General features: G+C 43.8%; 1 protein-coding gene across 1 annotated transcript in view; it reads right to left on the reverse strand.

Moving 5' to 3' along the window:
• TRPC3 (transient receptor potential cation channel subfamily C member 3) overlaps positions 1-18317 on the reverse strand; it is a 64965-nt gene that overhangs the window by 30656 nt on the left and 15992 nt on the right. Inside the window, exon 3 of the mRNA XM_034772683.1 lies at positions 6262-6447. Coding sequence (XP_034628574.1) covers positions 6262-6447 — 186 coding nt within the window. The remainder of the gene's footprint in view (positions 1-6261; positions 6448-18317) is intronic.

An 18317-nucleotide genomic window follows, 5' to 3' on the forward strand; every position in this document is an offset into this window, starting at 1 on the left:
GTAAAGCATTTTCTGCTTACAATGGAATGGCAGATCAAGAGCTAAAAGTCATTAAGAGCTTAATGTACATCTGGTCTCTTAACTAACCGTCACCACTTAGAAAAGTGAGGGTCATCCTGAGTTAATTAGCAACCTTGCCCATTTTGAAAAAATACACACAAATATTATTTTATTTGGAATTTGGCTTGTTTTGAGTTCTAGTTTTCTTGTGCTCTTTCCTTTTGCAAGAATAAGCCCCACCCTTTGCACAGATAGGTCCACTGTTCACCAGCAGGGGCACCCAGCAGGAAGCAGCAGGTTCATCTTGAGCAGCAGAGAAAGACTGAAGTCAACAGGTTACTTCTAGTTCCAAAACTGTATTTAAGCCAGCCCTAAAAAATCTTGGGGAAAGGGGAAGTAATACCTGCCTCACCCCAAATATCTGGGGGACTGGGAAGAAACAGCCCCTCTACTCCAATAGTTATTACGCTCGGGAGGTACAGGGGTCCTGGTCCTGGAGAGTGAAGTCCCCCAGTGCAAGCACACTTCTAATACGCATCCACAGACAAGTCTTGCCACCCAGTAGGTTTGTTGCTAATGGTCTAGTAGCATTTTGATTTGACATTAAGAGGAAAACTGCCCATGTTCTCTATTTCTTCACTGACATGAGAGAGGACCAAGTGGGGAAGAGAGTATTGTCAACTGTTATGCAAGTTCCCTTCAGGAAACAGATCAAAGAGCTGCCAAGAGGAGATTAGAGGTGAATTTAACCATTGACAACTGCATTATCTCCCCTTTATTCTATTTTATGTAGGTTTTTAAACCATGTTCATTACCATAGTATCTGACCACTTTCCAGTAGTGCATTAAGCAACATGACTACACATCTGTCATTTGTTGTTTGTTTTCTCATCCTCTCCCGGGGAAAGCGTGTACAGTGGAGTGTCTTGTTCATGTAGGATTTTAGAGAATTTTGGTTTTGTTATAAATATACATGTTGCTACATATTTATGTCAAAGAAGGCAAGGTCAAAAAATGTGCCTTGCACTTGAAATGGAAGGTGGTAAGGTTTGTGATGGCCCTTAGATCTTGGGGGAGTTCACTCCACATCTCAGGGGAACCTCTAAATAAAGCTCTGGCTCCCACACAGACAACTCTTACTGGAGAAGGCTTCGTTGTGCTAGCGGAGCGTTGTAATTGACCACAGTCTTCATCCTGGCGCTTTAGGTGGTCTTTTAAACATCCTGGGCCCAGATCATAGAACACCTTGAAGATAAGGATCCCTCACCAAATCTTGTCACTTCTCCTATAACGGCTCTGAAACCCACTGGATCCACTATCAAAATTTTAATTCATGCTTTGGTCATTTCTAACCTCACCACTGCAATCTTTTCTTTGGCTTCCATCTTCTCAGCTTTCCCCCTACAATCTCTTCAGGATGCTACAGCTCAAACTCTCTTCCAACCACATCACCCCTTCCTCTGGTGATTTCTGCATTTCTGCTATCTCACATTCTCACACCCACATCCACCTCATCTTTCATTACATTTATCTATTTTAGGGCCCAATCCCACTCCCATTAGGGTGACCAGACGTCCCGATAAAATCGGGACCGTCCCGATTTTGAGCTGTTTGTCCCGCATCCCGATCGATCTCTGGTCGGGATGCAATTTTTGTCCCAATATTTTGTGCCGCCGGGATCACTCGGCTTTTTTTTTTTTTTGCCCCCCTTGGTGTCCCGATATTTTCTTCATCTCATCTGGTCACCCTAACTCCCATTAAACTCTGAATAGGCACAGAGGCCAGATCTGATAAGCCAATTTTATATAGCTGTTTTTGACTTTCACATCTTGTAGATAGTTAACAGAGAACCACTATTCAGTTTTCATTTAGTTTACCGACTATGAAAATTCAGGTAACAATGCAAGTTGTAATACATATCTATTTTTCTGTATGAGTAGATGTAATTATAGAATTACATCATCATTTTTAACATTCCCATGAATTGTGTTAAGACCCTGTGATGATGCATCTGCCCCACACTGGCAGAAAAGAGGTTAAAAGCTACCCTAGGGAGGCTGTGTAGGAGACAGCTAATCACAGAAGGGCTTATAGGAGCAGCCAATCAGGGTCGGGCTGGCCCATATAAGAAGAGCTGCAGAACTGAGCAGGGGCAGTCACTCCCTGGAGCTTGAGAAGGGAGGAAGATTGGCTGCTTTGTAGGTGGAGGGCAGCAAGCACCCTGGACAGAGCAGTACTGCAGCCAGAGATCTGCAGACTGAGGCCCTGATGCAAGGTGCTGGAGCCACTGAAGGAAGTGGCTAGACCATGGACTGCAGTTTCCCACTGAGGGGAGTGGCTGGACAGTACTCTGGCCAAACTCCCATTGATTTCAGTTGAACATTCCTATAGTGGGTTTTGCCTAAATAAGAACTGCAGGATTTGGCCCACTGAGAGAAACTTCTGTGAGATTGTTTGCAGTTTAAATACAGAGATAGCTAGCACACAATAAGGAAGGACAAGCAGCATGGCAGCAACTCCTTAGCATGGTGAGCCAGTCTAGTTATGCTAAAGAGTTTCTCCTGGCTTTTACTTCCTTTGGACATATGCTGTTTGAGAGGCTGCAGTTTTATCTTGATCATTAGCCTGAAAATCATACCCTGTTTCTGGAGCAGGGCTACGTTTTTTTTATACAGTGCATAGGATAGTAAGTGTAGGCACTCTATTGGATGGTCAGAGTTATGAGCTGCATTTCCCACACAATGCGCTTCTGAGGACATTAGCTTTTAACTCTTTTTTTTAAAAAGAGGCTTTTTTTCTCATTAATTATCATATGGAGCTGCAATCCTAGCAATGCTTGGCTGTACTTTTGTCTCGCAGAAGTTCACTTTTCTTTTGTAGATGAACTCAGAAGTCCAGACAGAAATATGGGAGGCTAAGGACTATGGGTGAAATTTTCAGGCGTGCCTCACTTATGCATTTTTCAAAATGTTACTCCACTTCCTTGTGTGAAGCCAAGGATTGTTTAACACAAAGTTGAGGGTATGAGGGCAAAGGTCCTTTTGCAACCCCCCAAACCCAAATCTGCTCTGCAATTTGACAGCTGTTACAACTTGCACCAGCTGCCAATGGCCCCAAGAGGCTATTACAGCACCAAGGGGCTCTCCCAGGGTAGAGATTCCCTGGCCATGCTCCCTTTCTCCTTATCATGCTCTCTGTCCTGGCCATCTGTTGGGAGTGGCATAGGCATAGCTACGGTGACTTTACCCCATCTGAGGATCTCCATAACCAGCACAGATTCTCTGGGGTCACCATGGTCACCAATTCACTGGGTTTAGGTCCTGTTGTGCCAATGGAATGGCCCAAGATTAGGACCTAAAACCTTTAATTTATCTACAGAACAGGTACAGTGTGTGCACCAGAAACACGCACTCCGTGACACCCTCTTAATGTGCTCCTCAACTCGATGTGAGGAGACTGAATGGACATTGAGACTGAGCAATCTTCTTTCTCTCTCTCTCTCTCTGCTGAGAATGCAAAGAAAAATACCATAGTGATGGTGATTTTTTGCAGTGAAGATGCTTGTCTACTGGGACTTGATTACAAAGACAGCTCATTTAACAAAGCATTGAAAAGACAACAGATGGTAAAGAACTTTCAGGGTATGTCTTCACTACCGGCTGGATCGGTGGGCAGCAATCGATCCCCGAGCGCTCTCCCGTCGGCTCCTGTACTCCAGCTCGGCGAGAGGCACAGGCAGAGTTGACGGGGGAGCGGCAGCAGTCAACTCACCATAGTGAAGTAAGTAGATCTAAGTACATCGACTTCAGCTACGTTATTCATGTAGCTGAAGTTGCGTAACTTAGATCGATCCCACCCCCCACACTGTAGACCAGGGCTGAGTCGCTACCAATCCCTTCTAGGCTTTTAGACCATGTTCATATTGGCTAGCTTTGAACCACCGATCTAGTGAGAGGTTCCTGTTCCCATCATTAAACATGTGTCAAGAATTGTGAAGTTTGCCAAGAATTATATTGGTTTTCCCCAATTTTGAAGTATGACAGGTTGTGCAAACACCAGCCTGGAAAGAAAGGGATTAAGCAGCTGCTCTGGCCCCAGGTGCCCACCCCACCCTATCTGCAAAGCACACACAGCTTGGAGGAGGAGATCAAAAGGGGAACAGGCTAGCTTAGTAGAGGAGCAGACAGTGAAGGGAACTGACTACACTCTGAGCTCTTGGGAAGGAGCAGTGGGAGAGGTCCTGTTGCCCGAGGCTCTGGTTGCAGAGACAATACCAGAGCCATAAGGGAGAGACTTGCAACACTCAGAAGATCTGAGACTTTACCTTTGATGTCAGTTATTTACTGTTTATTATTTTGCCTGTTGGGAAAGAGGGGACTGGTAAGAAAGTGATCCAGGGCGGCAGCAGTACAGCTCTTTTGGGCACAGGACTTAGAAAGGGCAGGCCCTGGTTCCCCTACCACCAGGAGGGCAGAAGGCATAAACCCTACCCCTAACAGGGAGAACCTGGGCAAGGGAAGATCCTAAAGGCCTATCACCTAACCAACAGGGCAACCCCATTAGGGCTCTTTATATAACTGCAAAAGGGGTGGACAGAAAGGTGTGACCTAGGCAGAGGGTTGGAGTACAAGGAGAACAGACCACCACAAGGCTGGAGTAGCTGACATCGGGGCGGTGCCAGAGAAGAAGTAGCCTTGCTACACCTGTGCCCAACCAGAAGAGGACACCTGTGGTGAGCAGCTTCCTTCACTTGAAGATTTTACACTTTTACAAAACTGTATGATGATTACTCATGTATTTCACCCTGTTGGAAAAGCTTACAACCATAGCTAGTGGAAAAGTGGGTAAATAAAGTGAAAAATGGGAATTTTGAAAAGTTGGGAATTCCCATATTTTTGTGGGGATTTAAAAAAAAATTAAATGGGAAATCATAACATTGTGAAAATAGCAGTATTTTTTTATGGTAATTTTATCCTGCCTCTGCACACAACCATCAGCATAAGTCATCCAATAAATAAAATATAGCTGTCGCTATATTTCTTCTGTATGTGCTGCTAAAATTTCTTTACATGATAATGAATTGATAAAACCAGGTGGGTGAGGTAATCTCTTATGGGACCAATTTCTGTTGGTGAGAGAGACAGAGCTCTTGTAAGAGCTGAAAAGCATCTCTCTCACCAGCAGAAGTTGGTCGAATAAGAGATTATCTCACCCACCTTGTCTCTCTAATATCCTGGGACTGACACAGCTACAGCTACACTGCATACAATGAAGTGATAAACATTTAACTAACCGGTTGCATTCTACAGCGTTGTATTTCTGGCTGTAAAGAATATTAATTTCACAGAATAAAGTATTTTTATGGCAAACAAAATCTTTGCCATTGGTATCCACTGCAGATATACCGTGCTTTGAGTATTTACAAAAACATATGAATAAACTGATTGATTAACTGACAATAAAACTGAAGTGCATATTTCCACAATTGAACACACTCTGATTTATTTAAACAGAAGACACTATAAGTCAGACAGAATTTTTTTCTATAAGGCTGCTTGATTAACAGCAACACATTTGCAGATGAGCTGTTTGGTGCTATATGATGCCTTCAAAAATATGATAAAGAAACAGAGTAACAATTGAAATGTGTTCTCTTTCAGAGCAGTGAAATGAAGGCTCTCCTTAAAAAGAAAAATATGTGTAGACAGCTATCCTAGTGGACAGATGCAAGACTTTCCAAGCAGCTTATGATATAATTTATTTGATCAATTCCAATACTGCAAGTAGCAAGTAAATATAACATTTAAAAAAAACACTAACAAAATAGCCCTTTTATGATAACATGAAAGAAATCCTGTTGTGGCTACAGCCTTCACTTTTGATTAAAATGCTATCACAGGGATTGGCAAGAAGACTCATGCACATAGCTACATTAACGGAGTGAAATGCTGGCCCCACTGAAATCTTCACTGCCATTGACTTGGATGAGACCAGGATTTCACCGACTGTAATTTGTGTAAATATATCATCTTTCTGGCACATGCTATTTCTGTCATTAAAAATGCAGGGCCAAATTCTCAGCTGGTATACACTGACATAGTTCCATTGGAGGGTTTTTGTGTGTGTTAGTTTATACCTACTGCGAATCTGGCCCACATATTTTGTCTTAAGATAATTTACTGTCAGTCCATTAATACATGCAGAATATGATACAATGCATTCACATACAACATTGTCTAAACGTGCTGGTTACACGGTTACCTTTTTTACTTCATACTTAATGGCTAGTTTGACACGACTCAGTGAAGCTCTGTGCCTCTGTGTTTCAACTGGCTCAGCATCCAAATCCCCGTTTAGAATGGCTTCTACCTCTTCAGAGTCTCGGCAGAGATCAAGGACACCAACCACAAAGTCCTTGCATTGCATAGACAGCTTGCGATAGTCATTCTGAAAAGGAAGTTAAAAAATAATAGCCTTTGACTCACAAGATGGGTTTGCTTAGCAGCTGACAATAAGGAAATATGGACAAATTAATGAAAGCTTAATAGTGTCATATTTATATTGTACTTTACATCCTGTGAATCTCTAAGTACTTTACAAATTTATATTGTACTATATTATATATTACAATCACTTCACTCTTTACTAAAAGGCAACAGACCACCTCTGAGGTGGCAACCGTTTAACAGTGCACTACAATATTACACAAAGGTTTAGGACAAGTGAAGAAGAATCCTGAATCAAAATGGAAGAGCTAAGGAAATTTCAGTGGTAAAATGGAATTGCCCAAATTGGAGACCAGAACCCTGGACTTATTAACCTTACTGCTGCAAAAAATGCCAATGTATTTTTAAGTGCCAGATACATTCTACAGAGATCGCCATTTGAGCTACAAAATCTAATTTCTGTTCCTCCATCATTGCTAAAGGTGCTGATAATCCTTGTTCTTACTTTTCATTTTTTTCTCTAGTCCTCTCTCCCTCTCATCATTTCCCCAGCATTTCTGAGAAATTCCAAATTGCAATAATTTTTGTCTTCTCCAGCACTCCCTATATACCTTTCCCTTCCTTTCCTCTCCCCTCTCTCCTATGTACCTCTTGCATATGTCTGATACGAACCAGTCCCTTCACAAAACTATCTACCTTCTTAATCCCTTGCCCTTTCTTCTCATTTGTTCATTTTCCATCACTGTTTCTCCCTCCACTACCATTACTGTCAATAATTGCTGTCTTTATTACCTTCCCCAAGTCTCTAAAATGTCTCACTATCTGCCTCCCTTCTTAAAAAACCTTCCTTTGCTTCAGAGATTCTTTTTAAAGTCCCCAGTACTGGAAATTAACACTGTGTTATCTGAACTAGTTTTAAATGTAGTTTAACACAACTTAAACATGGTTTGCCTGGACAGTGTTGTTTAGAACAGTGCTCTAACCTGTTTACCTAGGCTGCCCATTGCCTCCCTCCTCGCAGCATAGATGGGACCCCGTAGTGTCCTAATTTCTCTTTTTCTAAAAAGCACTTGAAAAAGTAGCATTTTCTCATCTCTCCAGTTTTGCACTACAATATGCTTGTCCATTTTCAGTCTGGGTTCAGTGCAGGTGATAGCATGGGAATCTCTCAATTGTATATAGTTAAATACTTCTCTCTTTCTGCTGTCTCTGGGACTCTTTTCATTCTCTGTGACCTCACTGCTTCCTTAGACACTGTGGGCTACTCTATTCTCCTGGACTACACCCATTGTTATGCAGGTGTGTCGAGATCCCACCTTTATACCTGTCAAACTATTATTTCTAGAGTGCTGCAGTGACAGCTTTTCTGTGCGTAAGCCCCTGTTCTATGCAGTGCATAGCACATTGCTGACTCTTCTACCCTTTTCAATTTACCTCCTCCCACTGAGTCATCTTATTTCTACCGTTAACTGTAGCTGCTACTTTCACACTGGTAACACTCAGTTGTTCATATCTGTCAAAGCCTTTAACAATTTCCATCTGTTCACCCTCTTTGCTTATCTTCACAGGAAATTTGTGGCTGCATCTCAATATTGTTGATCCAACCTCTGTACATAATTTTAGTGTAATGCCTAACCTTGAACCTTCTTTCTGCAAACTTTTATGTCTGCATATCTGCCTATTATCACCTCTGTGACATTAGCCATGTATGCCTATATCTCAGTTCCACTTCTCTTGAAATCTTCATTCATGCTTTCATGTCCTCACCTTGATTTCTCTAACACCTTCCTCAGTGGCCTCGCCAAGACTCAGCACTTGATTCCCTCATATACAGGTGCAGTTGGCCATCTTCCCACAAGTACAAAGAAATATGATCCTATCAGTTGCATAAACAGTCCATCATTCATTTCAGGACCCAATTCAAGATTGTACTCCCTTTTCTTTTAAAATCCCCCAATCATTTGCTCCAGCTAGTTTTTCCTATAGGCTATAAAAGGACCAATGTGAATCCTTTGTCTCTTTATACTGACTATTCTCTATGCATCTAGCACTGGCATTCTCTCTTTCTTTTCACACACTCCATCTTCTGAACACTCTTCATGTGAGATCTTTCCTCTCTGCAACTCCTGTCAGCTGGAAAACCCTTCCTATATATCTCAGCTTTACCGTCTGCCCATCTGCAAACATATCTTTTCCCTTGTTTAAACACCTCAATTTCTTTCCCCTTCTGCTATTAGTTTTGTTAATTTTTTAACTGAATTAGCTTTTTGTAATATGTTTTGGAAAGTTGCTCTACACAGCAGTGTTATACAGTATTTATTTGTACTATTTTCTAATTTCCAAAAACAAAAGCATTGCATATCAGTAATTAAGAAATTGAAAGGTTTCCCTTAAATAATTAATTTGCTACTTAAAGACAGTTGCTACCATTTTCACTACAACTAAATAGGCATTTATATAAATGGTGGAAAGGAAAGCACATTAATCACCATGTACAGAATCATTTGGAGTTAAAACAACAGGCATAAGAAAGGAAATTAAAACTTAACATTTTGTTAATAATATAAGGAGTAGCAACCTGCATGGAATTTGGAAGGAGGAGCACAGGTTGCAAGAGAGAAGAGTTTGGAGGAGGCACCAAGAAGCCAGTCACTGTGCATATAGGGTCAGCACCACTGACCGGGCTGTTAAAAGTCTGGTCAGCGGGGCTAAGGCAGGCTCCCGGCAGTTCCTGGAAGCAGCAGCATGTCCCCCCTCTGGCTCTTAGCCATGGGGCAGCCAGGGGGCTCCGCGTGCAGCCCGCACCCCAAGCGCCAGCTCTGCAGCTCCCATTGGCCGGTAACCACAGCCAATGGGAGCTGCAGGGGCGGCGCCTGGGGAAGGGGCAGCGTGCCGAGCCGCCTGGCCACGCCTCCGCATAGAAGCTGGAGTGGGGACATGCCGCTGCTTCTGGGAGCCACCTGAGGTAATCACCGCCTGGAGCCTGCACCCCTGACCCCCTCCCATGCCCCAACCCCCTGTCCCAACCATGATCCCATGCCCATCCTCTGAACCTCTCAGTCCCAGCCCAGAGCACCCTCCTACACCCCAAACCCCTCATATCCAGCCCCACCCCAGAGTTTGTACCCCCATCTGGAGCCCTTACACCCCAGCCAGGACCAGCTCCAGGCACCAGCCCACCAAGCTTGTGCTTGGGGCGGCACCTGGAGGGGGGCGGCGCGGTGCGGCCCCCGGCGCTCTGGCCACCGGGGAGAGTGGAGCTCTGGCCGGGCTCGCCGCCCTCCCCCCGGCGCTCTGGCCACCGGGGAGAGTGGAGCCCCAGCCGGCTCACTGCTCTCCCCCCGGCGCTCTGGCTGCTGGGGAGAGCAGAGCCCCGGCTGGGCTCTCCGCCCTCCTCCCGGCGCTCTGGCCACCGGGGAGAGCGGAGCTGCGGTGGGCTCTCCGCCCTCCTCCAGACGCTCTGGCCGCCAGAGAGAGCGGAGCCGCGGCGGGCTCTCTGCCCTCCTCCTGGCGCTCTGGCTGCCAGTGGAGCCGCGGCGGGCTCGCCGCCCTGCCCCTGGCACTCCGGCCAGTCGGGGAGAGCGACCCGCGGCCGGGCTCGCCGCCCTCCCCTGCTGCGTTCGGGGGCGCGGCGGGAGGCTTTTTTGCCTGGGGCAGCAAAAAAGGCAGAGCCGGCCCTGACCTCAGCACCTAAACCCCCTGCCCCAGCCTTGATCCCCTTCCCACCCTCCAAACCCTTCGGTCCCAGCCCAGAGCACCCTCCATCACCCCAAACCTCTCATCCCCAGCCCCAGCCCCACCTCAGAGCCTGCACCCCCAGACAGAGCACTCACACCCCACCTGCACCCAACCCCTCTGCCCCAGTCCAGAGCACCCTCCTGCACCACAAACCCTTCATCCCCAGCCCCACCCCAGAGCCTGCACCCTCAGCCGGAGCCCGCACCCTCAGCCAAGCCCTCCCACCCCTCTCAACCAGCATGGAGTCCCCTCCCGCACCCTGAACCCCTCATTTCTAGCCCCACCCTGGAACCCACACCCCCAGCCCAGAGCCTGTACCCTCTCCCACACCCCAATCCCCTGCCTCAGCCCGGAGCCCCTTCCCATATCCAAACCCCTCAGCTCCATCCCCCATCCCAGAGCCCCTTCCTGCACCCCAAACCCCTCATCCCTGGTGCCACCCCAGAGCCCTCAGCCCCAGCTGGAGCCCTCACCCCCTCCTGCATCCCAACCCACTGCCTCAGCCTGGAGCCCCCTCCCGCACCTTGAATTCCTCATTTCTGGCCGTACCCCGGAGTCTGCACCCCCAGCCGGAGCCCTCACCCCCTCCCACACACAAACCCCGAGCCAGCCTGGTAAAAATGAGCGAGTGAGTGAGGGTGGGGAGAGCGAGTGACAGAGGAAGGGATGGAGTGAGCAGGGGCGAGGCCTAAGAGAAGGGACGGGGCTTCGGAAGAGGGGCGGGGCCAGGGTGTCAGTTTTGTGCAAGTAGAAAGTTGGCAACCCTAGCTTCAAAGGTAGCGTCAGTTGCAGCATCTCTGTACATAGCTCTCTTAATAAACAGGCATTTTAGCTTTAGAAACATGGAATCCTCTCATGTTATCACCCAGTACGCCATACAGGAAACATAAGGCCACAAATTATGGCTCAGATCCTGCAACTGATAGTGTGTGGGAGGATGCACCTACGTAAAACCTCATTGCCAGCAGTAACAGCATTATATTGATGGGAGAGGAATCACAGCCATCCTAAATTCTGTTTTCCGGCACTTAAAATTTTTTAGAACAATCAGTCTTTGCTCTGACATAATTAGGCCTGTTCTCTGTTCAATGCTGATTTTTTTAAAGTTTAGTAAAATTTAGTTTGGCTTTTTTTGAGTTATCCAAATGACATTTTTTATGCAGCAAGATCCAAATTTTGTCCTTGCATGAATACAATTTAATTTAGTTCTGAGAAAACTGACCAGGCTTTTTCTTGCACTTTAAAATGCCTTTATTGATATGTACATAGATCTGAGTGATGAATGTGGGATTTACTAAATGAAGAAATTGGCTGAGAAGTAAAGGAGTTCTAATCTGAAAATAATAGTGTACCATGCAAGCAGCTCACACAACTTCCTTTACCATCTAAGCATTCATTTGCTTTTCTTTTTTCTTAAAAGAACATGGACATTTAATGGAAAAAGCTGTTAGTGAAAAGCTCTTTTTGAAAAATAAAAGAAAAAAGCTAGGAAATTAAAATTTAGTTTCACTCCACTGAAACCATCACTTAGCCACATTATACATATACATATTTAGGCATCAATTTAACAATTTATGCAGTAAACATTTTAAGAATTTGTAACAAGTTCTTAAATAACAAAAGTATTTATTCAAATAAAAATGTATATATATACTGTATATATATGTTATGATCCATATTTTCAAAATGGCCAGAGCACAGGGGCACATAGAATTGCATAACTAATTCACTCACACAACTGGTGCAAGTGCACATGCAAACTTGGAAAGTATAAAAATGGCTATTTAGACCATGTGCATAAATACCCAATTTGTGTGAGTTATAAGAACTTCATGCACAAATCAAACACAAATTTGTATACATTAATGCATATTGATTCGAGCTCTTAAAATCTGGTTCTAAATGTAGAAGTTTGAATGCTCTTTATTAGTTCAGCTAAGGAAGACTATGCTAATTGACTTGGAAAAGGGATATCTGCCCTTAAATGCATATCCATATCTTCCATCAGTTTCAATGGGAGCTTCAAGCACAACCAAGTGTAGGAATTTATCCTATATAAAGTGGGACTAGAGAGCTCTTTGATCCTTGACCTGAAGGACCAAATTCAGCCCTGGTGAAAGCAAGTGCAATTCTTGCTAAAGTTTATATGAGGGCATTTAGCCTAATGCCATTATATGTAAACCAAATTATAGCATTGCCATTTTTAGCAAACTCATTCCTTTGTAGGTTCATATTTAACTTTTATCACTCATTATACCAAAGGGCTGTCAGCTGATCTGACTGCTAGAAAGCCTTCCATTGTCCCATGATAAAAACTTAAAAATGTAAAACAACCACTTATAATCTATTTTATCTGAGAAATATAAAATGTCTAAAAATAAGTCTCAGCCAATCAGTTATCAATAAGATGATGCAAACAGATGGACTTAGAAGCTCTTTGGGACTATGAACGTAATGTTTTGCAAAGTGCTCAGATACTTTAAGGACTATACAAGTAAGAAACCAATAACTAACTGCAGTGTCCTAAGGGCCTGCTGAAACTAGAAGAGCAGGGATCTACAATGGTTGGCGGTATTTGTATTCTAACAAGTTTGATGCAAATGTGGATGGGAAAACCATGATTCTATAACCATGGTTATGAACAATGTTGCACCATAGGTCAAGCCACAGTTACAGAACTGTGTTTTCCTATAAAGTCTAGCAATGAAAAAGTGGTAGTACACAGTGCCCCAGCCACTGCATAAAAAATATGTGCTAGCCTGGTTCTTCTTGTAGTATAGCATACTCTAACTCTTCATAGTTGATCTTTTCTATAAAAAAAAAGAAAGAAAGAAATCTAACCACCACATTTATGTGCCTCAAAAGTGTCATTGTACTTCTAAACATTCTTTCTGAGCAGATACATTGGTCAGAAAAGCTTTTTAAATATCAAATTTGGTGCAAATCCACTACTGGAGCAAAATTCATATTCTATGACTATCATGACTTAGTCACAGCAAGGTCTTTCTCAGCATCACTATTTTCCTTCTAATCCTCTCTAAAGCTTCTAAAATGTTATTGAAGACCTAATCATGGCTGCTGTATCTCCCTGACAGAAGAGAATCTAATCAGTTGTTTTAAAAGATTAAAATTTGGTATGGAATGAATGTTTTTAATGGAATGAATGTTTTTCAATACTTGCCAACAGTCCTGATTTATCTGGGACAATGTGGAATTTCTGACTTCTATCCTGAACCTTGTTGCTTAACCCTACTAGTGAGAACTTGGAGTAGGGGAGGGGAGGAATTACTGCAATTCTTGTTCTGGCCTCCAGGAGTTCATGCTGCTGCTGGGGCTTCAAGATGCTCATGCTATTGCTTTGTTTATCCCTCAGCTGGCTTCCAGAGATAGCCATCTGCAGTTTCATCTGAGACCAACCTCGCTTCACCAGATCAGGGAGAGAGGAAGAACTACATAGAGGTAGAAGACAAGAAAACCCCACAGAAGGAAAGAAAAAGGGGGAACCGCAGGGAGTGGGCAGAGAGGGAAAGGACAAGGGAAGGGGAAATCCCAAATAGGGGAACTTGAAAAGGAAGAAAGAAGAAGGGAGGGAGAGAGAAGATAGAACCACACACAGGTGCTGAGACGAGAAAGGCAAAATCCTACCACAGGGGCAAGAAGTGGAAACCCACACTGGCAGCGATAAAGAAGACACACGAAAGGCAGCAGAGAAAGAGTGGAAAGGGAAACACTAGAAGGAGGAGTTGGAAGTAGGGAAAAGATAAAGAAGTCAAATATACCTAGGAGCCTTCAGTTTTCCTTTCTATTTTCAGTATTTATATTTGGCCACCTTAGTGTCTTGTAACTTCAACAAAAATCAGGTTTCATTGGTTCCTTTGAATTCTTATTCCATAAATTTGAGAAGAAATCAGTTTCATTAGCAGTGAAATAAACACTAACTTTTATCCCCCATTAAAAATCTAATTTTCAAGACTGAGTGCACTAAACTGCATGCAAACAAACTCCACTATGTTTGTGCAAACCTTGATTTGCATGTGTACATCAGTATTTTCTTGTGCAAATAAGCAGTTATGCAGCTACATTTGGCTTTTCACATACCCAACTGTGCACATTCAATTAAGCATGTCTGTTTTTGGAAATTTAGCCCCAAAACATTTTTAAACCACCCCTCATTAAATGTGTAGCCAACACTCCCACTCTGTAGGGAACCACACCCAAAGCTGCTTACTGAGCTGCTGGTGCTGCTACATGTAACCAGAAAGTGAAATGCAGAGAGTGCAAACAGGAAATGAGCCAAGCTGCAATTTACCATAGGCTTTGAGAACAGTTCATGAATTTCTGTTGAAATGAATCTTGCTGTTGTCTAGGTATGAGAGGGGGTGGTGTCTATATTTTAAAAACAAATCTTGGAAGAATTATGTTCAGTGCTGTGTTATCAGTTACTTTTGACTGAAGCTGAAAACTTAAATCCCTCGATATCCCCCATGATGATCCCAGAGGAGCAAGGCTGGCTCTAGGCACCAGCGTTCCAACCATGTGCATGGGGCAGCCCTTTTCAAGGGGTGGCATTCCGGCCCTTTGCGGGCAGCACTTTTCAAGGGGCTTTATTTTATTTTATTTTATTTTTATTTTTGCTTCGGCGGCGGCACTCCATCCCTCCCCCTTTTTTTTTTTTTTTTGCTTGGGGCGGCAAAAAACCTGGAGCCAGCCCTGCAGAGGAGGGAGCACGAGAGGACTACAGGCCACACTCAATCATAGTGGATGGGAGTGCCAGCTTCCCCGCAGGGTGATGGCAGTACATAGCAAGGAGTCAGTACGCCATTCACCTTTAACCTCAGCTTCATGCCAGAAGAGACTGAAGAGACACTTATAAAAAGGCAGCTCTATTTAACAGTGTCACAACTTGGGCTTGCACCAAACAAACATGGGTAAACAACCTAGAATGGATTCATGTGAGATACAGAAAAGATCTGCTAACAGGTTGCTCTCTCAGTCCCAGCTCTAGCGCCAAGGCTGCCAGTGTGGCATGTTGTGTAACCCTCAGGCTTTTGGCAGCCCTGCCTGCAGCCCTGATGGAATTTATTGCAATCCTCTCGTGACTTTATTGCAAGTAATGTGATTTGGGCTGCTAATGGAGCCAGTCGGGCGATGGTGTTAAAAACTCCAGCCTTCATGCCTTCCCCATGTCCTCACCTCCTGGGGAAAAGCTGCTGCAGGAAGCAGGCAGAGAGAGATCTCCACCTTCCCCTCTGGAGCTAAGAGTAGGTATGTTTTTTGGGGGGCGGGCAAAGGGCAGATGGAGCAGCCAACACCAATCTTGCAGGAAGGGATGAGGAAGGAGAAAGCAGAAAGAGCCCAGCAACTCAGAGTGGCTCTGCTCCTTCCTCCCCACTTCTATCCTGTGAAAAAAGGGTCAGTCTTCTCCCTGCTCCTCCCTGCTCCCATTTCTATCACATTCCCTGTAACTCCAGGCCTTGGAAGGAGAAGCGGGGAGCAAAGAATCCTAGGAGCGGCCCTTCCCCACAGGCTTGGGAACAGATAGAAGGGGGCCTTGTCCCTCCAAGGCCTGGAGGTGGTGAGGAACTCCTAGAGCTACAAGATGAGCAGATGTACCCAGAGGGGCAGATGTGGGACTGGAGTGGGGCAGAATTGATTTGAGGGCTGGGAGTTTCACAATTCATTGGTGGCTGGGAATGGGCAGATGTGGGGCTGGGTGGATGAAGAACAGAATTAATTAATTAATTAATTATGGTTAGGAGAGAATCTGGAAGTTCTGTACCAGCTCAGTCCACCAGTGAGAACTCTTGCAGCAGGGTCAGTGTCACCTCACTATAAATCTGGGAGAGCTGGCAACACTATAACTGCCACACATGCTGGGCTGGTATGAGATGAGCATGTGGGGGACTGTGGTGGGGTTCTTGCCACAAATTTCTAAGGGAGTAGGAAAGGGGCAACACTCTGAAGTTTTGCCTGGGGCAGCAGATTGGCTTGAGTGGCCTTTGACCTGAGGCATAAGCTCTCCAGTACTCCTCATGGTGTCATTTGAACCCATATCATCCAGTTCACGCAGCAGTGGTATAATTGCCGCCATCTGGCCTGTCAGATGCATCCAAACTCTGAACCTTTGGGGTTTCCCTGTCACTGGGTTTATATTGTATAGAATTCTGCTCTACTGATGTTGGGGTTTGCTTCGGCATGTTTTTGCATGACTGCATCTTCATGACAGTGTTTGTTGGTTACACACACCTATGTCTTATCTTAATTTAGTTCTTTGTGGCGTGGACTGTCTTTTACCTATGTATTTGTATAGCACAAGGGAACCTGGGTCTAACAGGGTCTGAGCATTAATGTCATAATAATTAAAGTGACACACAGTAAAACACTTGCATGTAGGATTTAGTGCTGTGTCGGTCCACTAGAAGAGTGATTTTTAAGAAGAGCCAGAAAAAGGCATTAATTTTACGGTTCTGATAACTGAAATATTATTTAAAAAAACATGAGTCATCAGCATGTACACACATAACTCTGGAAAACAGGATCATGGTTTATTTGGAAAATAGTCCATGGTAAAAAAAAAATACTAAATTGGTGTCAACTATGGTTTTTCTGTCAATAATGATTTGCGTGTGAAGCAGGTAACTACAGGTCTTAGTGTGGGGCATATATGCCAACAGTCTCTGTTTTGGAGGAATAGTCCCTATTTGGCAAAAAAATCTCTCTCATTTTTCAGTTCTATCTCTGCAAAATCTTTTCCCATATAAATATATTTCAGTGGAAATAAAGACATTGTTTGATCTACCTCAATATAGTTTGGACAGGTGGTGTGGGGAATTTAGAATAGACAGTATGTTATTTCTGTAATGGCAGCTTCTTTCTCCATGTGAGGAAGACGAGAAGTTAAAAATGATGGAGAAAGACTAAAAGAGGCTCTAGGATGTGTAGGCTATAAGGAACCTTACAGAACCCAGAGGTCTTGCAGCCCTTACTGTAGATTTTTACCTGAGTAAGTGCCACAGTGGTTGGAGTAAGGGCTGCGGAGCCCATGTGAATTTTGTGCAGAATCAAGCCCCTAATCATAAAATATTTGCTTTGGCATTATACTCTGTCAGCGGTGCAGGCCATTCCTGGAGCACAAACTCATGTTCTGTTAAAGTTATCTCATAACCACCCATAGGTTTTTCTCAGTATTAAAGCTTTCCTTCTTACTAGTTCTGCCTCGCTTCTGTTATCTAACAATATTTGGGATTACTCCTGTCCAGAAGGATACATTCGTTCTTTGTTCAAATGAAACTTCATTCTATTCATTCCTACCCATTTTTCCCCACCCACTCTAGATCCACTTGTATTTCTTCTCAGTCCTCCATTGTGTTTGTAATAAATTACAGCTGGCTGTGATCTGCAAAGATTAATGAGTCTTTTTCCCTCCTTCACATCATGTATGAAGATGTTAATTAAATAAAGTGGTACTCAACATTGACCCTGCAGGACCCCATTAAAATTTTTGCTGCAACTAGATACATCATTTATATAACCACTCTCTGTTTACAGTCTGTCATTCCCTGATCCAGGCTTTTTTTAGTGCAGTGTAGTCTCAACCATACAGCTGGTTTTTGTGAGTGTCCCTTCTGAGGTATTACAGGGAACTGCATATCATGAAGCGGCAGCACTGGGTAATATTTATCATTGTCTAATCATGAATTACTTAATGGAGATGCTGAGATATACAAAATAATTAGTGTACAGTGAAACTAAAAAATACAAGTCAAAAAGAGAATAAAAGGGACTGCATATGTAAACAGACAAATACATTTCTGGGTAGACAAATACACTCCTGAAAAATGAATGAAAAAATTGACTGTCCAGTGGTAAAACAACAATCACACGTCATCTTCATAATTTGCAGAAAACAGCATTCAAAATGTGTGTGAATAAAAAATGGAAACAAAGTCATTGTGTAAATGAAAAGTGTAATTTTGCTGCTTGATGCTCAGATTATATTACCCCTATAGAGTGCACATCAGCAAAAACAACTATTATCTGTTACAGTGAATAAAATTGTTTCCCATTGATTGTAGGGTTAATAATGCTCACACTGGCACTTTTTCTGTATCTCTTGATGCATATTAAGTGTAA

This window comes from Trachemys scripta, chromosome 5 (genome assembly GCF_013100865.1).
Source record: "Trachemys scripta elegans isolate TJP31775 chromosome 5, CAS_Tse_1.0, whole genome shotgun sequence".
NCBI classification, from domain to species: domain Eukaryota; kingdom Metazoa; phylum Chordata; order Testudines; family Emydidae; genus Trachemys; species Trachemys scripta.